This window comes from Cryptomeria japonica, chromosome 7 (assembly GCF_030272615.1).
Source record: "Cryptomeria japonica chromosome 7, Sugi_1.0, whole genome shotgun sequence".
Classification (NCBI taxonomy): Eukaryota; Viridiplantae; Streptophyta; class Pinopsida; order Cupressales; family Cupressaceae; genus Cryptomeria; species Cryptomeria japonica.
Window position 1 is genome coordinate 109418922 of NC_081411.1, and position 14019 is coordinate 109432940.

At 40.9% G+C, this 14019-nt stretch overlaps 1 protein-coding gene across 1 annotated transcript in view; it reads right to left on the reverse strand.

The window, feature by feature from the left end:
* Positions 1 to 14019, reverse strand: part of LOC131049811 (uncharacterized) — a 209809-nt gene that overhangs the window by 137869 nt on the left and 57921 nt on the right. Inside the window, exons 5-6 of the mRNA XM_057983889.2 lie at positions 12434 to 12683; positions 12051 to 12267 (exon numbers count right to left, since the gene is read on the reverse strand). Coding sequence (XP_057839872.2) covers positions 12051 to 12267; positions 12434 to 12683 — 467 coding nt within the window. The remainder of the gene's footprint in view (positions 1 to 12050; positions 12268 to 12433; positions 12684 to 14019) is intronic.

Below are 14019 nucleotides of genomic sequence, written 5' to 3' on the forward strand. Positions count from 1 at the left end.
GGCGGTTGTTTACCACATACAGGTAAACGTTTAAATGCAAAAAGTAAATGCACAGAACATAATGGAAATATATTAAAGAACCAATTTTTGTATTAATTCAACAGCCCATGTACATCAAGTGCTTATAACATCACATCTAGATATGACTATGATGATCCTACGAAGAAGGAAAGGTATGCAATATATAATACCTGAAGGGGTGCGACCAACCGTCGGGTCCAACTGCCCTTCGGGAAGACTAACTGACTATCGTAACCCACAATTACCGACGACAACATAACATAATATGACAACATAACATAATATGACAACATCATCCCCCCCAAGAAAAGAAGTCTCCGGACGACAATCCAAAATAGAGATGGTGTTCATACATTAAAAAAATCAAGGTATAGAAGAAGAAGGGGGCTGAGGGGGCGTCCCTGAAGGAGGTAGTTGCACCGCCGATGAAGAAGATGTAGGAACTACTGACGCCAGTCAAGCCCGGAACTCATACACCTGCTACGTCCTCGCCTAAAAACCCTTCTCTGCTACCATCCGATGCTCAAGTGCGCATTTCACCATTGTTGCTTCCGCAAGGAGTTCTTTTTTCCTTGACATCACAACCCTCCTATGCCTAAACCAAACTTGTCTGCAAAACACGCTTTTTAGTCTCAGCCTCCACCAACTGCTACTCAAATGATACTGTCTCCCTAGCCAATTTGTCCTCAATAGCCACCCGCGTTGCCCTCGCGGCATCCAACTCCTGGGTATGTTGAGCTAAGTCTCACGCTACTACTGCCTCCAACCTGGTGGTCCGCTCCTCCCGAGCCCTTTGTGCATCCACCAAGGCAACCTCAAGTCCAGCCGAGACATACTTCGAGTTCCTCAAAGCGTACCATTCATGCCTGGAAGTGGCCACAACCCTCTGGCACAAAGGCTAGGAGACGCCTCAAATCCTCTATCGCACTTCCCAAAGGCTAATAACTGAACTGAATAACTCCCTGGTGTCGTACGACTTCGCGTTCTTGCAATGCCTTCCCTCAAACTCTGTTTGTTCGCAACCTCCAAATTCGTCTCCCTCTAAGGTTTATGCTTAGCTTCAGGCTTCTTTCTCACAATACGGAACAACCCCAACACTTACCGTGACTTCTCTAATTCCCTTCGCCCAACTCAAAAAGTGTATTGTAGCTCAAAAATAAACTAGGGGTTTGGGGGCAGTGACCCCAGTGAGGTCTGGGGCAGTGCCCCAACAAGGTTGAGGGGCAGCACCCCCCGTCGCCAACACCAATTTACCACCTTCAGAACCACACGGAAGTCCCTGGCACACATCATTTTTGTGATATTTTACAATGCCAAAACCTTCGCTCCACTCTAATTTTTTCAGCGTCCTGGCTCCAGACTCCATCGAATGATTTTCCAATCTAGTCATCGTTTTTTTTTTCACGTGCCATCACCACCATTTATCCCTACCATGCCTTGGTATTTTTCCTTTCACCCTCTTTTAGACCGTCGTCGCCGTGCTCCTTCAGACCTACGGACTGTAATGTCTCGAGCCCGTATAGGGGTTATCTGTCATACGATGGGGTGGTCTGTCGTACGGTGGAGTGAACCTGTAGGGTGGCTAAGTCGTACGGCGACTGGGGTCACCCGAAGCTGGTGTCGTACAGTGATTGGTCTCTCATACGGTGGTTGGGAAGATCGTACGATGGATGTTGTCCGACCATACGCGTGTACGGTAGTGGTCGTACGGTGGATGAATACCCGCAGAGTTCCGCCATTAGAGGTCGGTGACCTCCATCAACGGTGGTGCACCGTGCACGGTGTCCCACCGCACAGTGGTCCCACCACCAATTTTTTTATTTTATTTTTTTTCAAAAATTTTTTTTTTTTTCAATTTAATTTCCTAATCTAATTGTCCAAAGAGTCTTTGGCTTGAATCTTGTGTTTCTGGGATTGCTCTTCATTAGTCTCGGTTTGCCTCGCCCGAGAGTCTCCGCTTTGGGCCTGTGCCTCTCGAGTTGCCTGCCCAGCCTCTTGGGTCCCCTTCCATCCTCTTGAGTCCCCCTTTGGACTCTCAGGTGTCCTTTCGGCCTCTCGGGTCCCCTGCGCGCTTCTCGTGGTAGGGTTTCAATTTGGACCCGTTGATGGCAAGTCTATTTTCAATGGCCATCTGAAGACCTGGAACCATAAATTCTACAAGAACCACAACCTCCTTCCCGTACATAAGAAGAAGAAGAATAAAGATTTTGAAGGTTGCGGCCTTCCACACAGGGTTCCAATTGTTGCCAATACGAATGATCTTGGGATTATCTACATCACAAAGGTTTGTCTCGTTCAATTTTACCTCTTGATACCTGATGGGTTCTTCCTTCGAGAACTGGTGTGCGGTGGTGTCACTCACACCGACGTCTCCCTTCCAATATTCTCTGTATTCCAGCACCTACACCTCCTCTATTACTTGCTCTAGTTCCTCTACTTCGAGCCTGTAGCTCTGGAACATTTCGTAATCCTCCATCTGCCAGTGGAAAAGGCCATTCATGAAGTCCCCATCATCCCAGAAGCATCCAATTCTAATACCCCTCTGTCACTAGGCTCCATATGACATCCGTCTCCATCCTCACCCAACTGGTCTCCCTCAGATTTCGACTCGGAGGAGGATGCCAACTCCTCGCTCACCATCTGCATACGAAGATCGATCACGTACTTCCTTGCTCTTTCCAAGGAAAGCATATTCCACTTCCAGTTATGGTTCGCCTTTGCTGCAATGAGCCACCCACGTCCAAGAACGACGTCGTACCCTTTCTGCTTCAGTGGAATCACTACAAAATCTAGCACGAATGGCTGCGTGCCAATCATCACCCAGTGGCCCACTAGGGTGCCGAGGGGTTTAATCCCATGTTGATCTACCCCTAGCAGGTTGAACATGGGGGGCCACAACGTAGGCTTTCCCAGTTTTTTCCATGTCTCTTCTGGGAGCACATTTACTCCTAAACCTCCGTCCACACTGGTATCCATCAAGGTAGTCCCCAGGATGCCCATTTCTACCACCACCGGTTGGCGTCCGCTGTTGCTTACTAACGACATAGGGTCGACCGTGGGGCTTACGACCACCCTCGTTATAGCTTGTGTGGGTACGAAGTTTAAGATAGCCGTTTTCAACTGTGGCATGGTTTCAAGGAGGTCTTGAATCTTCACGGTACCTCTATTTGCAATATTTGCCATAGGATTCTCTCTTCTCCCTTCGTCTGTGACGGGATTGTGGCCTTGTGGCTACTTTGTCCTTGTGCGGCCATTTCCTTTATGATCTCAACCCTTGCTTCCTGCACTCTCTTGGTCTTTGTGCGAGGATAGTGGTATGTGGCCTTTTTGGCCTGTTCTCTTGTGATTTCCAACACTTCTACCTTCGTGGGTTCGATGTTCAAAAGGTTTACTCCTGGTTTCCAACAATTTGCATCCTCATGGTCGCCTGGCCCACACTAGCAGCAAAGGTGCTGAGGGGTGGCTTCCTTCGTGCAATCCCGGGCGAAGTGCCCCCACTGATTGCAATCCCTACATTGGATCATTGGTCAGCCCTTGGCATCATACTGGACATGGCTTTGGGTATTGTTGTTGTTATTCCTTCTGCCGCCATGTCTGTTGTCCCGGTAACCTCCAGATGATGTTGTCGTGTTGGTTTGCTGGGCCGTACCCACTGGTGCGGATGTTGTGGCCTACTCACTGAACAACACTTGCGTATTTCGGGACTTCATATTGTATGGGCACTCCTTGATGGAGTGTCCCATTACTTGGAAAATTTCGCAAAAGGCCTTCTTCGAGCATGTACCCTTCGTATGTCCTTCCTCCTTGCACTCCATGCACCACACGTCTCCTTCGGTCCGACTCGTAGAGCCTTTCATCGCTTTAAATTCCCTCATCATATGCTCCATGTCACTCTGCAGTGTCGTCACTTTCTTTTTCGACCCCTCGTTACCACTCTCATCAAAGGAAGAGTCATTTTCCTCGGAGGACTTTCCCTTTTTCTTGGACGTTTTGTATTCACTTTCCAAGTCCGTAGCCCTGTTGTATGCATCATCATATGACGAAGGAGGGACTATCTTCATTTTCTTCTTCAAACTGGGTTTTAGCCTTAGGCCTTCTATGAACCACCTCTTCTTGAGTCCATCGGCCGACTGACTCTCCATTTTCCCAATTAGCTCCTTTAGGTGCCTTCCGTAGGCACGAACTGATTCCTTTTGTCCTTGTTTCGTACTATTTATCTCTGCCACTATTTCATTATCATCCTGGAGTAGGCGGAACTCCTTCTCGAAGGCTTTCTGCAGCGTGTCCCATGTGGCCACTGCAGTTTTAATAATATCCAAGTACCAGTCGATGGCAACTCCCCGTAATGTCACTGGGAATTGCATTGTCCATTCGTTCTGGTTAGTGACACCATTGGCCGTTCATATGGTTTCGCAGGGTCTGCAGTGCCTTACGGGATCCTCCTTCCCGTCGCCGATGAATTTCGGTAGCTTCTGCCTATTGGCCATTGAGGGGGGTCGTGTCCCCAGAGGTGCCTATCTCTGTCGTGCACCCACGCCACTCCCTCCTGTGCCAGTGGTGTTTCTTGTTTGAGTAAATCGATGTACGGTGTTTTGTACCCTCGTGCTTGGTGTGATGGATCCCAAGAGGGGGTCCTGTCTGTCCTGTGCCTGTGCCTCTGCACCTACGGTCGTACGGTTGCCCTCTCCCCCGTTCTCACCCTCATCCTCTATTCGCTCCCTTCGATGGTCCTTCGTGCACAGCGTAAGGTATAAGTTCCAGAATTGATCTTGGGTCTCTTCGACCAGATTTCTTCGTAGCCTAGTTTCCTCCAAAAACTCTTCGTGGCTTCTCACCCTACGGTGTTCTGGCGATGCGTAGAAATATCCTTCGGCTTCTGCACCCCCCATGACACCTACTTGGTTCCCTTCGAGCAACCCTTCGACAGGTCGTCCTTCGGCAAGTTACCTCAGCCTCCGTCTACATTCTACTTCTTGTTCCAGAATCAAGGCCCTCTGTGCGGTGTCCCACTCCTCACTTTGTGCCTTCTTATTTCTATCCTTAATAAGTTGGGCATTAATTCCCATACATCTTCATAAATAAAAACACAAAAAATAAAACACTTCTTTATAAATTCATCCCATCAGATACAATTTATGTCAGTAGTATGACACCATCATTAAAGTGTAGAGTGTTCTTTATTCCTCCTAGAGGTTCAGGGTTCAATCTCCCCTTCGCCTCTTGTCATCACGCTCCGCTTCCCAGAAATGATTGTTTTCTTCGTACTGTCGGAGGACCTATTGGCGTCGCTCCTCACGAGCAATCTCCTCTAGGTAGGTTCGTTGTGCCAATGATGCCTGTGCACGCAACCGGGGGAGGTGGTTCGTCAACCGATTCGTTGCAGGGCTAACTTCCCATGCGGTCCACACGACACTTGTCAGGACATCAGCCTCCGTGGCCTCTCTTCGGACGTAGGTCTCGATGGCCACCTGAAGCAAGATTGAGAATTCCCTTGTTGCAGTGTCTTCTCCGTTGTAGAGCTCTATTTGCGCATCGTCGGCCTCTGTATTAATCTCACCGACGGGTAGGCCCATCGTGTTCGTACGCCATCTGCTCCTTCCTTTCCCGAGTATGTCTAGGCAACGGCGCCAAATGTTTACCACATGCGGGTAAACGTTTAAATGCAGAAAGTAAATGCACAAAACATAATGGAAATATATTAAAGAACCAATTTCTGTATTAATTTAACAACCCATGTACATCAAGTGCTTATAACATCACATCTAGATACGACTATGATGATCCTACTAAGAAGGAAAGGTATGCAATATATAATACCCGAAGGGGTGCGACCAACCGTCGCGTCCAACTGCCCTTCGGGAAGACTAACTGACTGCCACAACCCACAATTACCGACAACAACATAACATAATAGGACAACATAATGATTATTCCCGACAACAGCGGTAAATGCCTTCAACCAACCATCATGGTTGTCCTGACCATTTGCCTCCCATATTTTTATGCAAGTCTTACAATGGCATATGATATCCTTCGATCTATCCCCTATGAATTTAGGGAGTTTCTACTTCTCCATAGTGTTCAACATTGTTTTCACTCTGTAGGTATCATGTGTATCTAACCAAATTGGACTATTTCACTCTTGTCCACATTCCTATGCCTCTCTTGCACCCTCGGCCACACGCAAGTTCTCCACACATCCACCACCTGCATTTTCTACACACCGGTCACCTCCTTCATTTCTGTACTCTCTCCTCCTCGGAGTCGTTAGCTTGGGCCCCTATTCTGTAATATTCCCCTTATATTTTTTTAATGTTTTTAGCAATAAGAGTTACAAGAAGAAAACATAACCCGTTAAGGTTAGAGAAATAATCCAAACTACTGAAAGGGAACCCTTCCACCTTTTGTTCACCGAGAGCCCAATCTGGGAGGGTGAGAGCATACAGTGTTTTGGAGATCGTTAGCACCATAAATCAAACTAAAATTACAATGCACGGGCGGCAAGCCAGCACCTTCTGCTTATCCGACAGGATAGAAACTCAACTCTTGGCAGTAAACCAACCAAGGGAAATGACAAGAAACTTAAACTCAATCACTCTACCGTGTATTTCAGCAGGAGGACATTACATCAAGCTATCACTTTACCGCATATTTCAGTGGGAGGACAATTGCATAAAACTTATCACTCGACCACTTATTCAGTGGGAGGACTAAGTACATAAACTGAATTACAAAGCAAAAAGCAGCTAAGCCAGCCTCTTCCACTTTTGCAATGGGAATTACAAATAAGAACAACAAGAATGATTGATCAGTACAACTGAAACAATCTTACAAAAATAGAGATATGAGATAAGATAAGAAGCTTAATGTTGATTTCAAACAATACACTATCAAAATCACACCACACTTGAACACTACTACTGTTCTAATTCTGCAAGCTAGAAAACACACTATCCAGCCACTACCGGAAACACCAAAACACTCATAACTTTCTCAAAACTAACCGGAATCACACCAAATAAAATGTAAATGACTAATATAACATAGGTAACCAATCCAATGCCTCAAACTCGAAACTTGGAATCCCCGAATGTGCTGCACGCATCCCAGGGTAAATCTGAAAATGGCGCTACAGCAGAAAACTTCGATTTGCAACCAAAAATTGTGATGACCACCAAAATCCACGCCAAGATAGGAGAATGTCTTCCCAATACACTTCCAAAGAGCCGATACCCAAAACAATGCAATCACTTGGTCAAGAGGTATGAGCAAAATATGGTTTCAGCAACTCTGTGACCAGCAACAAGGAAACACTCCAAAATCCACACAAAACTCTCCACAATTTCAAGAACACTCATGGACAGCACTGGAATTACAAGAACACGGCTAGGTACTATCTTCCAAGTACGAAAGTGAGACTTAGGTACGAAGCCACACTTCGAAGCTCAGATTTTCAATTGCTAAATTGACAGCATAACAATGCAATTTCATAAGATATCCAAATGGGAGGGGCCAAGCACCTGTATTTATAGTTTTTTTCCTCTGAAATTCAAATGTAAATGCTCCCAAATTCACCTCACCAATTTGCATTTCATTTCACTCTCACATGGCATCCAAATGACATTTCATTTCATTTCCCAAGGTGGGCGCCCAAGTTGCATTTTAACCAATAATTCAACAAGTTCTAACTTGCCTAAGTCTTCAATAATAACTTAATGCATTCTTCAAATTTCAACGCCTAACTTAGGAAAATATAACATTGATATTAGATAAAAATGTCTTTTCCTAAGTCGCCCAATATATCATTAATCAGTAATAAAATAAATAAATATTAAACCTTAGGATAAAGAAATAATATTTAATTACATCACTTATGACTCCAATACTGATTATCAACAAAATCCAGGATGAAGCTGAGCAATGAAGACCACTGAACTGCTACAAGATCGGGACCCTGTCCAAACTGCTAAAATTAGAATTGCTCAATACTGCCACTTACTAAAAATAGTAAGTCATGAAATACTCCTTCGAAAAGCATGATCTTCGCACCCGGAGAAAGAGCTTGGAAAGCTCAGTAAGACAGCATCATCCAAACAGCCAAACCCTAACTTACTAAAAATAGTAAGTTCTCACTTCACCAAAGAATCAAATGCATGTTATACCACCCTGGAGCTCATAAAAAACCTAGAGGGAAACCATAGACAAAACTGAAGAATTACCTCCTGGTAAACCCTAAAAAGCTCATGCAGAACTCCACAAAAGTTGGAAACCCTAATTCTCCTTTCCAAATAGCCTATGGGTCTCCGGAATAGGCCAATGGATCACTGAACTAATCACTGTGGAGAAGGGGACATTACATATTCTCAATTCCTTTGTGAGGGACAAGTTTCTAATACGATATAATTTTGTTTCAAAAGTTTGAACAACTTTGGTATGGAGATTACTTTCTTCCTCTTTGTCACATATCAATTGTACGGATGAGCTACTAGTACTATTTGTAGATTTGGATTCTTTGCTCTACTAGTACTATTTGTAGATTTGGATTCTTTGCTTTAAGTAAAGTGTATGGTTTGGTTACTTGCCCGATCGACGAGATCTTCACTTCACCATTTGGGAGTGGCAGGTTTCTAGCAACCTCTTCCAATTCCCTCCACGTGCACAATACTTCCCTCTCCCAAGTACGACTTCGGCTAACACTTTAACTCCTACTTCTCGCTCGACTCTCTGAACCTTCGACGATTCCCCATAATTGCTATCCCCTCTCACTTTGCTCTCTTAGACGAAGGGATCTCCTCACAAATCCCTCTCCCTCCTCTTGATTGTTTCTAGTACATTGGTCTTTATTTGGTTGTAGGGGCATTAATTGTGGGGTGTACAACATCTATCAGTATTTTTCTCTTCTTCCTCCCTATAGCCTTTCTTTGTACCATTGTAGCATTTTTTTGTTGATAGTGCTCTCTATTCCTTTCCTTCCGTTGGTCTTGCAATTCAATCGAATTTTGTGCCAACAGCCTTGGAATTCTCCAAAGAAGATTGAATACCGCGTGGTTCTGCCTTGGAATTCTCCAGAGAAGATCGAAGAGTGCGTGGTTCACTATTAGTTTGTCACGTACCATTCTCTCAAGGACTGATCTCTCCCGAGCTTCACTTTGCATGTACCGATCAACTAAAATTTCCCACAGGTCTACCATATCTTGCATCAACCAATCATCCAATGCTTCTTCCTCGTTGTCACTTTCGGTCACTAGTACTTCATGTTCAACCAATCAGCCCATTACTCTGCCATCCTACTTATCGCCACTCTCAAACACTCTCAAATCTCCAAGTTCAAACTGACAATGACACCATAAAGCTCCTTCCACTAGTGGGCCTTTTGGATAGCTTTTGAATCTTGTCAAAGGTTCAAAAGGCTCTATAACCTGCAAAAACTTTGATACTTCTTGCAAGAAATATAAACAAGGCAAACATTTGATTCTTTGCAACATTGGTAGAATTGTTGGAGGCATAGGGGTAGCATGGGCCTAATAATGGCATGATTTTGACAAGGGGAAAAACTTACATAGGGTATCCTAAATTGTTTATCAATGTAAACTGACCATGTCACTACGATGAGGGCGTTTATGGCCAAATATGCAAATTTTGGGACCTGCAAAGCTGGGTTCTAACACATCAAGTGCTTGATCTTTGAGAAAAGGGATTTTGACAATACAATAGATGATCACTCTCCTTTTATACTCTTTGAGGGAAAATAATTAAATATTATATTACTTTTTCCTTTTCCCTCAAAAAATTTAGTTGATAAGTGTCTAGAAAGGTCCTTTAATAAAACATTAGTTATGGCCCTCTACTTGGCAACATTTTGTTCACCCTCTTTTAAAACTAACTTTTAGGTTGTCCTTTTAAATCATAAAGTAACTTGGACAGCTAAAGCTATGAGTTTTTCAAAATATTGCCCTCACCACCTCCTTTAGCCTATTCAAAATATGTTTCATTTCTCCTAATTATCTTTGCCTAAAAAGGGAACATGACACTATCCCTACGGTGACCATTATGATCACTCAACACTTCTATTTCAAATCTTTTAGCTTTGTGAACTAGCATGTACATTCCATTGCTCAAAGCCATATTTTTTTAACTTTGAAGAAAAGTAATGTGATGAAGAATTTGTCCAAGAAACCATCTATATCATTGAATCTATTTATCAAAGTTAACTAAACATCTTGTAAACTTCCATCTGCTAGTGCAACAATATATCATTTTAATTCCTTTCATCTTTTCAGGACACTTTGAGTCTCAAGAATCCTCCATCTATGGATTTCATGGTAGTTGTGTCCAACTTCTCATTTAAACCTAAAGAATCTAATAGTGTTGTTTACACACTAATGGTGTGGTTCTTGAGATCAACCAAAAACCATCCACTATATCTCAATGGCTAAAGAATTTTTCTTCCAACTATGGTCCAACTTGGGAGTAGCCAACTTCCCTTGACAAAGGAGACACCATGCACATCCTTCAAAGATATGAACTCCAACTTCAAAATGAATCTTTCTTTGTAAACATAGGGACTCAATATTACTAGTGTTAAGTATTTCTAAGAAGTTGACGTTGATAAACACAGCTAATGGTGATGCAGATAAGGGTGCCTATTAAAACTGAGATCTATAGATATTTTGTTGAGATCTTTAAAGTGGAATTTACTTTGTAAGACATTGAAATATATTTTATGCTCAACTAGACACATGCTCCTTTGTAAATTTTTAACCCAATATAAAACAAAATATCTTATAATATACTGATGATAGGGTTCCTTAATTATCTCGAGTATTAGTGATTTTTTATGAATTAACAAATATAAATTTATGAATGCTAATGATAACATGAATGTGATGAAACTAATCTAGGATAAGGTGGAAGTATTACATAGCCTGACTATGCTAAATCAGTTCAATTGGGATCCCTACACCAAACAAAACACTCAAGAGCCAAGACGACTATTCTTTTGTAGGATACTTGAGTTCCACTTGTCACTTTCGTCAACAGGCCAGGCCCCTGATTTAAGAAATGGTATTAACTTATTTCAGTGAGTTTTGTTGGAAGTAAACACAAGAAGATATGAATGCATGCTTCTTCCTAATCACTTGGACAGTATAATTTCCAATTCAATCAAAGACATTCTTTAGAAAATCCTTTTTTACAAAGACAAAGGACTTCAAAATTAATAGTTAACATTGTTTGTAATTATAGTTACCAAGAACAATAAGATTTGAAGCACTGGACATCAGTACAAAGTGTTCTCCAACACTCCAAACTTGAATCCAATGCAAACCACCATTACCACTTCTAAACCCTCAACGAAAACAGGAAGAAAGCTATGTAAATGTTCAAAATTCTAAGGTTCAAAGTCTAGGCTAGTGAAATTTATAGTGCTTGGTGTCATCCCTATGAATCAGTCAATAGAAGACCCCAAATTTTTCAAAAATTGATGTCCAAGGCTTTGGTATGTTGACAGTTGACATATTGGTGAACCATTTTAGTCTGATTGTGAAGATTCAACTAAAGGATTTGGGTGGTTGTCACCACACTTAATTATCAGTAAATAAATTGAGAAAAGGTTAAATCATATACATGCATCTTGATTGAAACTGGCTGGGTCAAGCTTTTGTATATAAACTAATAACAGGAATGCGCTTACAGCCATAACATGTGGTAGCACTCTTTCAACCGTGCTATTTAATCACTATGGACTGCATTTTTAATATTTCTCTCAAGTTCGTTATAGGTTAAACATGTCTCTATAAATTTGAGCACCTTCAACATATTGCATAAGAAATATTTAGTAATAAGCTAGAAAAACACAAAATTCCACCTTCTATTTAAACATAAACTTCAAAGATGAGTTTAACAGATAAAGGGATTAGTTTGAGTGATGAACTTCTATGAGCAAATTTAATTATGTTTAGAAAAATACAAAAACAGTGGTTTTAGTTCAATATTCTCATAGCAGTGAATATGTAGAACTTTTGCATTACCTTCCAAACTGTGTTGTTGAACAAGATGGAATCCTTCTTTAATAGATCTTCAAGCTGGTCCATCTCAGCTTTCACATTTCTTATTACTTTCACTAATCCGCTGTCTGTATTTGGATTTATAAAGAACTGCCTCTCAATTGCATCCCTTGCTATCTCCTTCCATATAGATTCCGTTTTAACAAGCATGGAGCCATTTCCAACAATCCAAAGACAGAATCTGTTCATTGTTACCACAATAGCATCTTATTTGTAACATATAAGTTTATGTCAATGTCCACGAAACGGACACAACCTCTTTGTAAGGATAAAAACAAATAATAAGAATGAACCAAAGAGATTACAGGATACCGTTTCCCAAAGAAACAAAACAGGTAAAAAAGTACCGTGCACGTGTTAAAGCAACATTTGCACGTCTCCAATCTGAAAGGAAACCAATTTTGTTGGTTCTAACAGTGGAAATTATGATAACATCCTTTTCTCCACCTTGAAACCCATCCACAGATTTGACCTCTACATCAATAGTGTTCATCCATTCATCCTTGTTCATTAGCTTGCTCTCCAAGTATTTAACTTGAGCACTGTAAGGTGATATGACACCTACACTAATTCTCAACCCTTGTCTGGCAGCACAAACTGATAAAATGTTTAAAATTAGAAACACATGTTTCAGATTTTCCTTATTGATAACATACTATTTCAAAGTCGCCTAATAATAGAGGAATTAAAAATATCGCCTATTCATGTTTTTAACATTTAAAACTTCAAATTTCAAACATTGTTCAGATAGATTTACAATACACTTGCAGAAAAACAATTTAAAAACAAATTGACACCTTAAAATAAGTTGTATAAATTGTCTAGCAAGTGACAAGTCATATATAAAATATTGATTATCTTTAAAAAAATTAAAAATCTTATTTTTGGAGTGGATAGCCATTGTTAAATAGTTTTGGGATATTAATCATATACTACAAATGAAGATATATAAGATTAACCAAGCGAGGGACTGCAAAAATTTGAGTTTTTAAATAGTCTTGACTGCTAGTGCTAGGTATGATATAATGTTAGACTACTTTGCATTGTAATGACACATTAGTTATTTGTAAAAATGTAATTTACACAATGTAAGTCATAGCCACCTAATATAACTTCCCAATATAGGAATAAATACAACATATACATAAGTGTCTATTACATAATTTCGACAATCTCCATGCATTCATTCTTCTAACATTTGGTATCATAATGAGGAAGCCCTGAGAGAGGATACACCAAATCAATAAATTTTGGAGAAGAAACTGTAAAAATCAGCATTCACTGTGTAAAGACAGACTTAAGGGAGCCCTCTAAGGAAGGTCTACTGGCAAAAGTAGTGCTGAAATGAAAGATTCCTATTACTATAATGTTTTACATAAGGGGCCGACTCTCACATTTTCACTGAAGGTGTTGGCCATCATTGAAAGGCTTGCCTGAGTGTCATTTTTGAGGTCCAACTGACTATCATAGCAAAGACATGACCAAAAGCATAGAAGGGAGATGGACAGAAACTGTAATGTTCCCTACTTGGTTCAAGACAGTTTTAACCGTAGTTAATTGATTTCCAATATATTTATAACTTAACTAAACCGATTAAGAGACAAAACTATCTTAACATGAATCCAACCTAGGATGTTTTACCTTTTCTTTAGTCTATCAAGTACTAGCTATCTTACCATACTAAATAATTAATCCTATTTTTTATTTATAAATCATTTACGCATTTATTAATTTTTAATTAATAAATGCTTATTATTATCAATTAATCAATAAATACTTTGTTTTGGTGATTTAATAAATATTTATTAATTTACTCATTAATAATTACCTTTTTATTATATTAATATTAACTATAATTATTATTTTACTATTTATTATTATCCATCTTTATGTTATCCCCATTGATCATTCTAATCATATAGATACATAAATA